Source organism: Pipistrellus hanaki (assembly GCF_964339955.1).
Source record: "Pipistrellus hanaki genome assembly, chromosome: 15".
NCBI lineage: Eukaryota > Metazoa > Chordata > Mammalia > Chiroptera > Vespertilionidae > Pipistrellus > Pipistrellus hanaki.
This window is the reverse complement of record NC_140517.1, coordinates 5,272,978-5,288,843: the sequence shown is the minus strand read 5'-3', so window position 1 is coordinate 5,288,843 and position 15,866 is coordinate 5,272,978. Positions and strand designations below refer to the sequence as shown.

Genomic DNA, 15,866 nt, shown 5'->3' with positions numbered 1-15,866 from the left:
ATCGTTGCTCATTTGCAAGGCAGCTCCTCCCTCTCGTGGAAGGAAAGCCTCATCGCAAGAAGTGGATGTTTTGTACGTCAATCGCATTCACATCATAAAGATTGGGCAGTACAATGGTTTTTTGGCTAATTAGGCGAGATGAAAGTCGATAGAGCTCCTTGGAACAATGCAATCAGAAAGAGTCCCCTCCGATGCTGCCAAATTTTGCCAAGAAAAGGTTCTCTAGAGCAGATTTCTCTCGACTGGACCACTTGGGCATTGCATATATTCTCTTCGGTTGCATGTATTCATCTTGGCCAAGTGTGTGGTGCATGGGTACAGGGATTTGTTATCAAGACCATGGTATCTCAGAGGCAGTAACTCTGCCTACCACTACAGAGAAACCAGGCATCCGAAAAGGTTTGCTGAATAACCGGGCCGAGCTCTGTTTAAGTCCAGCACTGGCCACACAGTTCAAAGCAAACTCAGCAAATTTCCTCATGACCTACTTTCTCTATAAACCACTTATTTCTTTTGGACTAAATGAACTCGCCACCCTTTCTTTAAAAAAAAAAATAATTTGATTTCAGGGAGGGAGAGGAAGAGAGAAAACATCAATGATAACAGAATCATCATTGATCAGCTACCTCCTGCATGCCCACTACTAGGGATAGAGCCTGAAACCATGAGCTCCTGGGTGATAGGTTGGAAGCTCAACCACTGAGCTACCCCAGCCAGGCCTGCTCACCCTTTCTACTACTAAATCATGTATGGGATCCGAGTGGAGGAAATGATTTCACCTGTTCTGGTCATCTAACACTTGTTACAAACCACCAAAACTCTTAGTGGCTTAAAAACAATTGTCTTGCTCACTAATCTGCACTTTGGGCAGGACTTGATAGTCTCTGGTCAGCTGGTCTCTGCCCCACTCCTCATCAGCAGGTGGAATGGGCTAGAGGAGCCTCTTCCCAGAAGCTCACTCACATGGCTGGAAGCTTGGTGTTGGCTCTTGGCTGGGAGCTCCGTGTGGATGGTGGTTAAAGGGGGGGGAGAGCGGGGAAGAAACATTCCATGGCAGATGGGGGGGTTCCGTGGTTGAGTGCTGACCTATGGATCAGGAGGTCAGTTGGATTCCGGTCAGGCCATAAGCCCGGTTGTGGGTTTGATCCCCAGCATGGGGCGTGCAGGAGGCAGCCAATCAATGATTCTCATCACTGATGTTTCTATCTTCTCTCTCCTGCTCCCTTTCTCTCTGAAATCAATATAAAAATATATGTAAAAATAAATAAGCCGAGACCGGTTTGGCTCAGTGGTAGAGCGTCGGTCTGCGGACTGAAAGGTCCCGGGTTCGATTCCGGTCAAGGGCATGTACCTTGGTTGCGGGCACATCTCCTATAGGGGGTGTGCGAGAGGCAACTGGTCGATGTTTCTCTCTCATCGACGTTTCTAGCTCTCTATCTCTCTCCCTTCCTCTCTGTGGAAAATCAATAAAATATATTTAAAAATAAATAAATAAATAAATAAATAAATAAAAGAAACACTCCATCTTCCAGATTTTATAGATCAGAAAACCCAGGCTTGGAAGTACTTGCATACTTGTGGGAAGTGACATTATGGGGCTGGAATCTGAGAGGAGGCTCATTCCTGTTTCACTCATCATGCTTTTTGTAGGGCCCCAATCCCCGACTTGTCAAACAATACTGGCAATCAGAACATGATCCTTTTCTGGGGAAAAACCTGAATGGTGGTCTTTGTGTAGAGAAATTCATTTACTTGAATATATTAAACGTTTTCCATATTAAATCCTTTGATCGTGGGTATTAATAATTGGAGTAGCAAAAGAAAAGTACAATATTTAGAAGAGCGATCATAGTTGGATAGTTTGTTTTCATGGATACATATTGGAGATGGTTGAAGTTCATGAAATATCATTTTTTTGCAAGTGAAATTGCTTCTGTCACTGAATCTGTTTCCTGGCATTCAGCTAATGGAATCACGACTTTACCTTGCTTTATCAGTTTCATTCAAAAAAGTGGCAATTCATTAGAAACATGTTTTCCCCCCAGCTGTCTGGAATCCTGGACATATTTCCGGGAAATAAAAAATATATAAGTTACATGCCTGGCCCTGTGGCTCAGTTGGTTGTAGCGTTGTTCTGTGCACCAAAAGGTTGAGAGTTCAATACCCGTTCAGGGCCCATGCGAAAGGCAACCCATTAATGCTTCTCTCTCACATGGATGTCTCTTTCTAAAATCAATAAAACATATCCTCCGGCGAGGGTAAAAAAAATCTAGTAATGCAAACGACTTGACAATACACAAGTAATAAAATTTAAAAATATATACATTACATATTGTTCTCTCTGGTACAATATATCATGAGTAAAAGCCTAGCTTTCCATTTCTCTTAAAATGCTTACAGACCACACAGAATATAGATCCTTGGTTACCCTCTTCCACATAGCTTGGTAATTTTTTCCTCTTCTATGTGGAGCAAATGTCTTTGCCTTTGAAGCAACTCCTACATTACAACTTTGCTTCCATCCTGAATGATTTAATACTGAATCCTTGCTTTATGGTCTAGAAGAATTAGAGAAGTAGCCCGGCTGGTGTTGCTCAGTGGTCTTCTTCCCACCACCAGATGTACACATGCTCCGTGGACAGATCTGTTTTGCACACAAAGTGCCCAGAATAAAGATTTGCTGGATGGACAGTGATGAACCTCACTTCTTAATTCTAATATGTGATTCTCTCCTACTCAGGGAAGTAGCCCTTACACCCGAGAGTATGCTGTCTTAGAACTTTAGGAGCAGGGACCAATGAAAGTTGTGAAATCTTAGTTAAAAAAAGACAACAAATGTTTTATTTCTTCAATGCAAATTACTGTATTCACCACAAGCTAAAGAAGAGAACATATATATATATATATATATTTATATTTATATATATTTTTGGATTTATGGAAGACTAAAGACATGGGAAAAATCCAGCACCCCAACAAGTACGGCCAGGAAGGAAACCAGCACTGTGAGAGGACACTTTAATGAACTACAAACAAAAAAGGGTGGGGAAGGAAGAAAAAAATGTGCATTGAGTTTAAGACACTGTAAAACTCAGAAGACATATTTACTATTCAAGTATAAACTCAGTAAGGACTTGGCATAAATCGAAAGGCAGCTGCTGAGGTACACCATTAAAAAGTAAATTCTAGGAATTTACAATTCTACCTTCCAATTTCCTGGGAGAAAAAAACCCAAACTCTTGAAGGTCTTCACCAGAGACCCTGAGAGGGAGTAACACTTTTGATGAAGATATAGTCAGCAATCCATGATTGAATTTACCATTCAAAACATGTGATTTATTTAAAACAACAGGAATACGTGCTCTCAGACTGTCTTCTAAGAGGTTTTGAGACTGTTAGTTCAAGAGTTTCAGAGTATGCTACTTCCAAAAACAATACTGATTAAAAACAATTTTTTTAAACCAAAACACCTGATTTGATGGTACCTTAAAAATACCTTAAATACCAAATGTTCTCCAGTCAACCATTGCAATTAATTTAAGAATTCATCCTGCATTGTTAAAACATGTTTTCCTCACGAAATGTGGGTACTGAAGTTGGATAGAAACACCATGAGTGTGAAAATACCACCGATTTTCTGCAGTTAAAAAAAACTAGAATGTTCTTTGGAATCACTGAAATATAAAAAATTGGGGGTTTTTCTACAGTCTGTGCACCTTCTTTCTGGCTCTCCGAATTGCTCGTAGCATTGACCTGTGTGGTTCTAGTTTTATAGATTCAAGTTTTACAGTGCAGTAGCCACACTTAACACACCGCTCTCTCTGACCAACGGGAAGTTAGACTCAACCCAGAAATGTTGCCGTTCACTCCTCCATAATGACCTTCTGTCCAAATAAGACTTCAGACTATGAGACAAAACATCCTGTGTTAAACAATCAAACGAACCCAACAGGGAGAAATCCGATGTGGTCCCAGCGCTCGCGAGGGGGCTATGCCCTATCGTTTTCATGGAAGTACCACAGGCCTCACGTGTTAGCATTCAGCTTTCCTTGGCCTTGAAAGGAATTTCCCAGGGCTGGCAAGTTGGGTTAGATTCTAAAGAGAATTTTGTCTTTGACAAACTACCATTTTTAGCATAAAATCTGGCCATGGCTATAAGTTTCAATGTGCGTACAACTGATTAGAGATGGTGGGGTTTTTTCTTTTTCTTTTCCACACTGGCTGGAATTGAGTAGAAATAAGTCCGTGATGCCTCTTCCTGAGTGTCATGAAATATGCGAGATCTGTCTGACTCTAGACACTATTTCTTTCCGACACAATGGGCAGGTCTCCAGTTGCAAGGCACAATTCATGCACAGGTCACTGTGGAGAAAGACAAACACTGGTAGGTCAACGCATCAAGAGGCCAGATTGACTGATGTGATAAAAAATGTTAACAAGCTTATTAATTGAAAGAGTAGTAATTCATAGCTAATAAAATGAAGTACATATATAAATAAATAAGTCCAGTCATCTGGTCAGCTGTTCAACCAATCAAAGTGTAATATGCAAATGATATGCTAAGGCCACTCAACTGCTGGCCATGACATGCACTGACCACCAAGGGGCAGACAGTTGACTGGTCAACCAGTCACTATGATGTGCACTGACCACCAGGGGGCAGACACTCAATGCAGGAGCTGCCCCCTGGTAGTCAGCGCTCCCATAGTGGGGAACGCAGCTCAGCCAGAAGCCGGGCTCACAGCTCACGGCTCTGTGGGAGTTAGACATCGCCTGAGAGCTCCTGGACTGCGAGAGGGGGCAGGCCGGGCTGAGGGGCCCACCCTACCCCAGTGCACAAATTTCGTGCACCGGGCCTCTAGTATATACTAATATATAAAAGGCCAGATTCTGCTGTTTGTTTGGGATCTTAATATAATTATGGAGCAAAGATCAAAAAGGGTATTGAGATACCCAACCTTTAACCTCTGCACTGCCTGTGAGGCCCTGATAACTAAAACCTCAAAGTGAGGAATTCTTGGCTGCAGAGTAGATATCAAGGAGCAACCATAGCTGGAGCCACTGTATCCTTCTTTCAGAAGAGAGACTGGGACAGAAAAGGGTGAAATGAGGTACACTGAATGCCCTTCTCTTAACTGCCGTTAGATAACAACACATCTCAAAAGACAGCAGAGGAATAGAGGCAGGGTCAGGGCCCACGCTGAGGCACACCTAGGAGTGACAAACGGGCCCATCGCTCCAGGCTCTAGACCCTGGAAGGCCTGGTGGCTAAAGTTACATCAAATATAAGAGCCAGGTGGGGTATTGGCTGTGCTGAATTCCAGGGAGCTGCTCACATACAGTCAGCATGCATGCCTGGGCCCGCGCACTGCCAACCCCTTCTAATGAACTACATCCCGACTGGGATGGCATTCTTGGGGACTGTCCTACTTGCTGATCTTGCTGATGTTTAGCCACTCTGTTCTATAGGGTCTAGGCTACCCTCTGAGTTCATTTCCGACAACTGACGTTTGGTTAGATGGTAGGGAGGCCAGCCTGTTCAATGGTGAGGCGTATAAATAATAAATATATGAGGAGGCTTGACAACTAAGAGGAACTACCCACGAAGCTCATACATAGCATTAAACGGTTCACATTTTGTGATGTGGAAACTGGGAAATACGGCACTGAGAAAACGAAGGCCTGCGGATCTAAGTAGCTGCTGCTGTTGCAGGTACGCTCTTGGAGCTAGCCATGTACTACTTGTCCGATCGAGCCCCCCATTTAGCCCACTTTAACAAGCAAACTTGACGAACAGCTATGAGACTGGACATGCTAAAAGCGACTCAAGGACACGATGAAACTCTGCCTCATGTGACGTACACAACAGGAACTAATCCCACGAGCCCTCTTACCTGTGTCCACATGGCTTCAACTGTGTGTCTGCTACCTCATCGCAACACAGGGAGCAGCAGTTTTCCCGGATACTGACTTGCTTCAACAGAGCAAGACGCCTGTGCCTGAGGGGAAAACACAGCGTGTTAGAGGAGTGGGCCGGTGAGCAGGGAGGCCCAGGAAATGCTTTGAAAATGCTGTGTGTGTGTGTGATGTGAACGAAAGAGGGGCTACACGGCAGACATGACCCGCTCAGGGCCACAGAGCAGACTGACAAGCAGTGACTGACTATCTACACAGGACGAGCTGATCATACATTCCCCACCGGGCAGGCCACCGTAGGCAGTCACATCCCAGGCCTATCGATTCCTCAGGAAAAGGTGAACCTTTACCTTCATTAGCCCTGCCCATGCTCTCAGGCTTCTGGGATACCAGAAATGTTAAGAGTAATCTTCTTTTCTAACCCCTGGGTGGAGGATCTGCAACTCCTCAGAGTTATCTTGTTGCCCACATCCAACCTGTAGTCACTGTAAATGCTGAATGGTAACCATCCTGTACCTACCAACCCTAGGGCCCGCCCCCTCCTCGCAGGTTTTCTTGGTGTCTGTGCCATGTGTGATGTTGTCTGGTTTTTATACCCACTATCAGTCAGCTCAGAACAATGACTTGGAAGTGCTCTTTCCTTCTGGGCACTGCAATATTTTTAATAGCAGTGAAGCGATCCGTTGCCCAAATATTTGGTGGAGTTCTCCGGTGAAACCACCTGGGTCTGGTGCTTTCTGGGACCATAGCTCTTGATTTCTTTCAATTAATTTTATAATAATTGTTTTGTGTCTCTCTCATCTGGGATGTGTTTTGGTGATTTACATTTCCTAGGGAGCTTCATATTTGTAAGAAGCTGAAAAAAAGCCTCTTGAAATGGTTATGATTTCTCATGAGACACACGAGGCAGTCTGGAGCTGGCCTATAGACTCCTTACCTTGGCAAAATGATTTTCTCTTCAGCTCTTAGGAAGGCGTAGTCATTAAAAGTGCTAAATTTCATAGATGGTGGATATTTAAATGGTTTTGCTCCGAAATTGAACTCACATTGTTGATATGACATGAAACTAGCTGCAGCAAAAAATCCAGATCTACAGAAAAAAATAAGCAAGAGGTCAAGAAAATTCATAAAAACAAAGCAATGCTACATGTGAAGTGGTTTTCAGAAGTTGGAATGAGTCACATCCTAGTGGGAAGGGGCAGATATCCTGCCCTTATCTTCCTATGTCAAACTTTGAGGTAACATTAGGTATGATCAAATGGGTCCCCAATTACTTGAAATAAAATGGTTTCCCATCACACCTGACTATATAAATGGACAAATTTTTTTTTTTTTCTAGAAAGAAGTACATTCTGGCCTGGCTGTGGGTTCAGTGGTTGAGTGTCGACCTATAAAGCAGGAGGTCAAGGTTAGATTCCAGGTCAGGACACATGTCGGGTTGCAGGCTTGATCCCCAGTGGTGGGAATTCAGGAATCAGTGGGTCACTGATTCTCATCATTGATGTTTCTATCTCTCTCTCCCTATCCCTCTCTGAAATCAATAAAAATATGTGAAAGAAAATAAATAAGATAAAAAATTTTAAAATGAGCTTTCTCAGAATAACTTAATTTTTTTTTTTTTTTTTTTAAAGTACATTCTGTGCATGTCCTAAAGTTTTTGAATGGGAAAAGCTACTTACACAGTAGACGAAAAGACTTGCTTCTCAGGAGGCAGCTGGTTGCCATTTAAAAAGAAGATCATTTGCTTTTCATTCAAGTCTAACAGAAATCCTACCGTATCTCCTGCAGGATAAAGCAAAGCACTGTTAGGATGAGGGTGTATATCACTGGGATTCTACTAAGTGTCTCAGGGTTTTATATATATACTAGAGGCCCGGTGCACAAAATTTGTGCACAGGGGTGTGTGGGTGTGTCCTTCAGCCCAGGCTGTATCCTCTTGCAATCCGGGATCCCTCAGGGGATGTCCAACTGACAGTTTAGGCCTGATCTGGTCAGAGACTCCTCTCGCAATCTGGAACCGCTGGCTCATAATTGCTTGCCTGCCTGCCTACCTGATCGCCCCTAACCACTTGCCTGCCTGCCTGATCGCCCCTAACCACTCTGCCTGCCTGATTTCCCCTAACTGTTTGCCTGCCTGCTTGATTGCCCCTAACTGCCTCTGCCTCTGCCCTCAATGCCATGGCTTTATCAGGAAGGTTTTCTGGAAGGACATCTGGACTGATGTCCGGAAGGTTGTTCTGCTGTTCAGTGTAATTAGCATATTACGCTTTTATTATTAGATTTCAGAGAGGAAGGGAGAGGGAGAGAGAGAAACATCAATGACGAGAGAATTATCAATTGGCTCCTTCCTGCATATTCCACATTGGGGATCAAGCCCGTAATCTGGGCATGTACCCTGACTGGGAATTGAACCATAACCTCCTGGTTCATAGGTTGACGCTCACCATGAGTCACACTAGCTGGACAAGTTTTTGCTTTTTAATTTGTTAAAGGTGAACACATGAAATTATATAATGATGGTAAGAAAAATAGACACTGCTAGTGGAGGATAATCTAATAATATAGAGCAAAACATTTACAAAATGAAATTCTTTATCCCCTTACTAGAAGTTCCACTTTAAGCATTTATCCTGAGAAAATCCAAAATGGTTCATATTTTTTTATAATAGTAATTTTAAAAGGTTAAAATGTAACTATTCAACCTTGAGGTATTGATTCATAAGTACAATTATGTAACATATTTACACCAAATTTCCAATGTTTTTTAAAATATCTCTGGATGGCAGAATTACAAGGGATTTTAAGTTTCATTTTGCTTCCCTCCTCTATTTTCCAAAATTTGATAATAAACACATTACTTCAGTAATCCTTTGTAAAATTATTTTAAAAAATTACACAGTCTTTGTAGACTGTGCCTCTATCTTATGTTCTGTTAAATGAAGTTTTCTTTTCTTTCTTTCTTTCTTTTTTTTTTAAATGAAAGTTTCTATTCCTTTTTTAAGAACCTGCAAGCCATTCAAATGAAGGCCTATGTTTGACTTTTAAGGCTTTTTTCTTTCCTCCACTATCACTTTAGTTACTTAAGTGGAGTTGGCCCTGCATGGCAGGGGTCAATTTCCTGCTCTCTTAGCATGCCTGAAAATTTACATTTATAATGCAGAAAACAGAGAGAGAAAAGGCTTGGACAAGGAGCTGGCCATATCCCCTATCTAGGTCCAATGCTAACATCTTTGCAGAGGCTCCATCCCCTACCATTTGATGCTATGTCTTCAGAACCTGTGGTGTGTGTGTGTGTGTGTGTGTGTGTGTATGTGTGTGTATGTGGTGTGTATGTTGGAGGGGGAGGGTTGGGGCACAGCACCAGGAGGCCCCTCCAGTGCATGGTGCTATGGCAGGGAAAGCCTGTTTTCACTGTAGTTAGCCAGGAGTGAAAAGACTCAATAACCTCAGATCCTTCCATCTAAGTGTTCAACAAACCAACTGTGTGGCTCCGACTTCCTGCTTGAATCTTTCACTAATAAATGTTTTCATGGGTCCAGGGTCTTAGATACTGCAGTGGATGGAACAAAAATGAAATGGAGTGAAAAAGATCATCCTGTTGCTAAGATACATTCCTGCAAACACCCTAGAGCCATGACTGAGTTTCTGGAAACTCCTGAGGTGCCGTCTGGAGAAGGGAGGCTGAGCAGATGCTTTGAGGCTGAGAGTGCTCAAGCTGCCCTTAAAGGTGCCCAGAGGTGCCCAGCACGTGTCCACTATTCCTCAGCCATCTGGTCTCTGAAAATACCCGTTTAACTGGCATTACACCTTCAGTATCTTCAATATCTCCATAGCTGCTTTGATTCAAAACACATACCCAGAGAGGACACTAGCATTCACATTAATCATAAGATGATCACTTCCCACTAAATTGAGACGTTTTTGCTGAAGGAAGGCTCCACCAGAGGTGAATTTCCCATCCATGGCAGGGGCTATGAGGCGAACTAACCCTCTTCACAATATTCCTCCATTAGAACATTTGAAGGATGCTTCATAGTAAGTAATGTCTGCACCTCATCGGTAACTTCACGATGGAGAGAAATGAGTACCTTCTTTCCAGCACGGGTGCAGGTGAGGCTTGCTTCTGGCATTGTACCAGATCAGCTGCCGACAGCCATCGTAGGCACAGGAGTACTCATCGTCCCCGATGCCGTAGCCTTCCTGGAGGGAGACAGGGCCCGGGCGGTTAGCGGGAAAAGTGTGTTGTTGTGTTTTGAAGCACATTTTTATTGATTTCAGACAGGAAGGGAGAGGGAAAGATAGAAACATCAATGCGGAGAGAGAGCCACTGATGGGCTGCCTCCTGCACGCCCCCTACTGGGGATCGAGCCCACAACCCGGGCACATGCAAACCTATCCGAAAAATAAGAAGCCTCCACCCACTCAGCCCAAAACTGCCGCCGCAGCCCCTGGCAGTCCTCAGGGTACTCACGTGATTGAGAAATTTGCTGTCTCGGGTGGCCCAGCCGATCTGCATGACCCCGGAAGTAATCACGGTTACTTCGTAGTACCACACCCCGGCATCCACGCAGAAGGTGCAACGCACACTCTCAAAAGAGGAGGCATCACAGCGAGCCTGGCAAAACCAAAGAGCGAGACAGGCCCCCCTCAATGCCCGAAGCCCACCAAAGACACCGACAGCTCAGGGGGCCGAGTTTCTCCTTCTGAAAGCTTCTGGGGGACCACTGCTCCTCCTCTGTGCACCTCAGTGACAAAAGCTCAGAGCTGAGTGAAGCACACGCCATGTCGCAGTTTTATTTCCGGGGAGTTCTAGCGGGACCGGAAGACCTCAAAGATGGCTGCAGTAAGAGGCAGTGAGGCTCCTGGCTTCATTTTTAAATACCTACAGAGCTGCGCTCTCACGGTGGAACCTTTTACAAATGCATAAACATTGCCTTAACCTGTACTTGGTATGATGGAGGAAGAGGAGGAGACTGAAGGGTATAAGAAACGGTACCTAAAAATAATTGAAAGCAGGAAACTACATGGAGCATTTGACAATCCGGAAGATCAAAGAGCTGTCTGCAGCCATTCTCCAAACAGCTCTTTCATCTCGACATGCCTAGTGCCCGTGGTGCCTGTCTATACCTACGCAGCTTTCTCATCTACCTTCACAAGACCAGAAGCATTTCCAACACCCAGGAGGAGAGGAGGCACTAGCCCCAGACCCCTGGCTATGCAGGGATTACAAAGAGGAAGGGCCTCTTTCAGAAACACTCGTCTTTGTACCTTTAGCTGCAGAACATGGCAGAGGTGAAAGACGGACATATTTAAACCAAACCGTCCATAACTATCATAGTGCTTCCTATACGTACTGCACATGTGGGATCTAAACGGGTAAATGATACCCAACACCCTCTCTCCTGTCACTCGGACCTCTAGCCGCTCTCTGAAATGAAATACATTCCCATCTCCTCCGCAGGAAATTGCTTTTGCTCAGAACCAGGGCATGAGAGTGAGAATAGATACTCCTCCCCCCGGGGGTCCACGGGCAGCGGCTTCACCTCCAGGCCGTGAGGCGAGATCTTCAGGTACTCGCTGACATCATTGCTGTTCAGCATGGCCCTGATGTTACTCAAGTCCACCTTCTCGTAGGTCAGCTGCCTGCCTTCTTTCAAAACTGCAAAAAGAGAAAGAGTCATGTTGCTGAGCCCCACTGTGGTGGGAAGGAACAGTGAGATGTCAGTGCCATTCCTGTTCAGAAGCAGAGTGCTCAGGAGGGGCGGGGTTCTAGGGGGACCTGCAGCCTCGGCTTTGCAGCTACACGGCCAGGTGACACTGGGGAAGGCGGCACTGCGGGCTGGTGCTTTTTGCTCCCCGTATTCATTACCGGAAAGCCTCAGAGATACTGCGGGTTCTGTTCCAGACACTGCAATAAAGGATTGCAATAAAGCAAGTCACATGGATCTTCTGGTTTCCCAGTGCAATAAAAAGAGGCCTGCCTGTATTTTATATGCAACAAAATCGGAATTGTAGTTTTCCAGTATTCTTTGACTGGCGGAACACAGGCTGTGCGCTCAGCCAGACCCCACCATGCTGCCGTAGCAGCAGGGGTTACATGTCCAATTGCGCTTCAGCACAGGTGGGAAGTGAGGAGCTACTGGTAAAATGGTTTGATTCTAGCAGCCCTTGGAGGAGGAGAGAAAACTCAGGAGCCACCCTGTTGTGTAGGTAAGACATGACTTGAGTTTTGTTTTGTAAACATATTTTTTAAATATATTTTTATTGATTTCAGAGAGGGAAAAGGAAAGATAGAAACATCAAGGTTGAGAGAGAATCACTGATTGGTTGCCTCCTGCACGCCCCCTACTGGGGATCAAGCCTGCACGTGCCTGACCAGGGTTCGGAATCGAACTGTGACCTCCTGGTTCTCAGGTCATTGCTCAACCACTGAGCCATGCCAGCTGGGCCATGACTTGAATTTCGAAGAGTCAAGATGGGACAGAGAGAAGAGCAAAGAGAGGAAATGCCTGGTGGGGGAACAGGCCCAGAGGTCGGAACAGCAGGAGACAGTGTGTGCTGGGAAGAGTGGCTCACGTGGTGCCATCTGGGTAATGGCCTTGCTGCAGCAGGAAACAGGGCAGCAGTAAGTTTTAGAAGGGGAGAGCGCTGGAGCCAGAAGCACCCCATATCAGTCCTGTCTGAAGGGCCCCTAGAACATGTTTCTGCTAGAATACAGCCCACCTACACGTAGAGGTACTTATAAGGAAAGACCTACGCTCACTGCTACAAACTGAAGGCAGTGATCCTGTGTAAGAAATGGGTTTGGGCAACAACTGGTTTGGCTCAGTGGATAGCGCATGGGCCTGCAGACTGCAAAGTCCCAGGTTCAATTCTGGTCAAGGGCACAAGTCTGGCTTGCGGGCTCGATCCCTCTAGTAGGGGGCGTGCAGGAGGCAGCCGATCAATGATTCTCTCTCATCATTGATGTTTCTATCTCTCTCTCTTCCTCTCTGAAATTAATAATAAAAATGTGTTAAAAAAAAAAAAAAAAAGTGGGTTTGGGAACGGAAACTTACAGAGATTGTCCAAGCTCCACTGGGCACAGAAACCAACTTGACGTTTCAGATAATCGGGATCGTGCGTCCAGGACTCCAGCGTGACCAGCCGGTTACTGATGCTGGACTCAGAGATAGTCAGCTTATTTTCACCTGTTTGGAAAGACGTAAACCTTGAATGGACCACGAAGGAATAAGAGGATTCGCTGGACGGATTAGTGGTGGGAAGGAGTGAGGAGAGGCAGAGAACTTGGGAGACTAGAACAATGACATAGCTCAAGAGCTCTGCTATTTTCTAGAAAGTAGCAACCTCATCGCTAACGTTTTAGCTACAAAAAGTGGGCAATCGTGGTCACCAAGTTTTGGTTCTCGGGTGAGAACCTCTTGCCTTTGTCCCTGGTACATCTCACTGGCCTTGCGGTGTCTACACAGACAAAAACAGGATGTATGTGTGTTCCATGGGGCTCCAAGCATAGACTCATCCGGTAACTGAGAGAAGTCAGATTTTTTAACAACCGATACGTAAGATCATTAGTGCAAGAAGTCACTATACCTACTTGTCTGTGCAAACTTTTCCAGTGCGATAAGTGCAAAAAGCATGACTGTGGGGTGGGACTGTAACTTCTGAAAGACAACAAAAGATAAAAAAACAAAAAACAAAAACATCATTTCCCTGCAGCAGCGGCAGTTAACAACTTCCTCTTCTTACCCAATACGCTAGATTTTTGTTGGAGCAGTCAGCAAAGTTTCCCTCACTCCAGGCCTCCGTTACCCCTTGCTAATACTGTTAGTAACGAGGAACCGAGACAGAGTCTCTCCGAGGCCTATATTATTTTCTTGAGGATACAGGGTTCAGTTAGAGTTATGGAAATTCCAGAAGTATCTGGCTAAATGCACTATGTTATCTTACTTAGCAGCATTTATATTAGGGCTTTATGAAGTAAAATAATACTGATTCTTACATTCATTTAAGCAAGCCAAACAGAAACCTAGAATTGTAGCAAAAAAATGACTTTTTATTCAGCGCCCTAAAAAGAACAATTCACCATTGCTGGGTTCTAAAATAGTAACGGCATTAACAACTAGCGGCTTAGTTTTCAATCTGTTCTCTGAAAGGAATGCCACGTGCTGACGGCAGGTGGGAAAGCACGTGAGCTCTTTCAGGGACACTTCAGTTCACGTCCCATGAGCTTACCTATAAGAAAGGTCTGCCTGCTTACCATCACCTCTCACAGCCAAGCTTTCACACAGCTAGGCGCTCATGGACATCCAACGAGTCCCCCCACTTCCCTGGCGCCCAAGGAAGTTCTGCAAAGCTCACAGAACCACCATCCTCCCCGTTGCAATCCTGCTCAGCATCCTGCTTCACACCCCACTGTCTGGCTTTTGGGGCCCTCGGCCTCCCCTCTGGCTACTCAGTCTACGTCCTCCTGTCTCTGAACACTATCCTCCCAGCAGACAATTCCCTGTAATATGCCCGGAACACGGTCTGGTCTGTCTGGGCTCTGCCCGCGATGTGCCGCTGGCCCAGAGACTCACGTTTTCCTCCCTGTGCACAATCACCTCCTAACCTCCCCGTGTGGCCAGGAGGTCCCCTCCTCCTCAGGGAGCCCGTCGCCCAGGACTCTCCCGCCGACTCCACCCATAGCTCCCGCCGCCTAGCACCTCAGGACTCGCAGCACGTGGTCTGAAGGAAGGGATTGTGCCCTCGGTCATATCCTGCCACAGAACGGAGGCTTATGGTCTCATCTGAGGAGTTTTGTTCCCTCAGCTAACCCAGAAACTTCTTGGGATACAATTCCGTATCCCCAGAGTAGTCCCTAACATAACACTGAGTGTTTTAGGTCCACAGCACATAGTCCTAAAAGAGGGCTTTCAGATGGTGAAGGCCAATGCTCACTGCAAAAATAACTGAAAAATAAGACTGCAGCCCAGCAGCGTGAGGTCTGACAGCAGAGGCGCAGCAAACCACGGCTTCCCCGACCATGCATCAAACCCCCAAGTTTTAGGAGCCTTAGTGACGGGGAGGGAGGAGGACTAGAGATTTAGACACCTCAGGAATCTGACCTGCAGGTTTCCAGGTTTGGAATGCCATGAATTCTGTTTCCCTGGGGTGGAGGTGGGGGAGGGCGTGTCCCTACTACCATTTGCTAGACGCTAGACACACACACACACACACACAACACACACACACAACGTCAATCATAGCCGCTATCTTGTGACTGCATTTCAAACCAGCCCAGCCCAGCTGTTTTTGCTTGTAATAAATTCCTATCCCACCCTCTTTTTTATTTTTATTTTATTAAACATAGGAGGGAATAAGCACTCAGGAAACACCTGCAAATAAAATTTATAACATTTATAACTGATTCCATTCTCTGTGCCAATGGCTAAGCTGGCAGTTTTAGAAAAATGCGCCATTCTAAACGGCTAAGAATAACTAGCTTTGATGTCTCACTTACCAGACACTGTAGCAAATATTCCAGTATTCCTGGGCTAAGTAAACCTATACTTGCAGGACCTAGATGAATACAACAAACACTGGGTATAATTAAAGGAGCCATGTCAGTTTTGAGCAGTAACTGCTAGCAATACAATAGTTTTGGCCGAACTCTTACCAAGCACTCTCCTGCACATGATCTTATTCAAGCCTCCCGCTCTGAGGTAGGGACCAGTCCTACCCCAAATCATAGATGAGCAACTGAGCCCTCCCCCAGAACCCCCCAAGTGAAGCGACTTACTCCAGGCCACATGGGGAGCACATGGCAGGTATGAACCAGCACCCGTTTGTTCTGATTTCTAACCCATTGCTCCTTCCACCATACATGACATAGTGAGCTAGTCCCCTGTACTTCAGTGTTAGCCTTCCTAAAATAGATACTGTTCATAAAAAGTTAAATATCTATTTCTCTT

At 45.2% G+C, this 15,866-nt stretch overlaps 2 protein-coding genes across 2 annotated transcripts in view; both read right to left on the bottom strand.

The window, feature by feature from the left end:
• Window positions 1-15,866, bottom strand: part of NLRC5 (NLR family CARD domain containing 5) — a 213,857-nt gene that overhangs the window by 37,938 nt on the left and 160,053 nt on the right. The gene's annotated exons all lie outside the window — the stretch shown is intronic.
• The window catches only part of RSPRY1 (ring finger and SPRY domain containing 1), a 31,370-nt gene continuing 17,808 nt past the window's right edge, over window positions 2,305-15,866 (bottom strand). The window contains exons 6-15 of the mRNA XM_084861265.1: window positions 15,416-15,474; window positions 13,511-13,577; window positions 12,975-13,106; window positions 11,460-11,575; window positions 10,388-10,531; window positions 10,005-10,116; window positions 7,596-7,698; window positions 6,854-7,006; window positions 5,895-5,999; window positions 2,305-4,362 (exon numbers count right to left, since the gene is read on the bottom strand). Coding sequence (XP_084717391.1) covers window positions 4,266-4,362; window positions 5,895-5,999; window positions 6,854-7,006; window positions 7,596-7,698; window positions 10,005-10,116; window positions 10,388-10,531; window positions 11,460-11,575; window positions 12,975-13,106; window positions 13,511-13,577; window positions 15,416-15,474 — 1,088 coding nt within the window. The 3' untranslated portion in view covers window positions 2,305-4,265. The remainder of the gene's footprint in view (window positions 4,363-5,894; window positions 6,000-6,853; window positions 7,007-7,595; window positions 7,699-10,004; window positions 10,117-10,387; window positions 10,532-11,459; window positions 11,576-12,974; window positions 13,107-13,510; window positions 13,578-15,415; window positions 15,475-15,866) is intronic.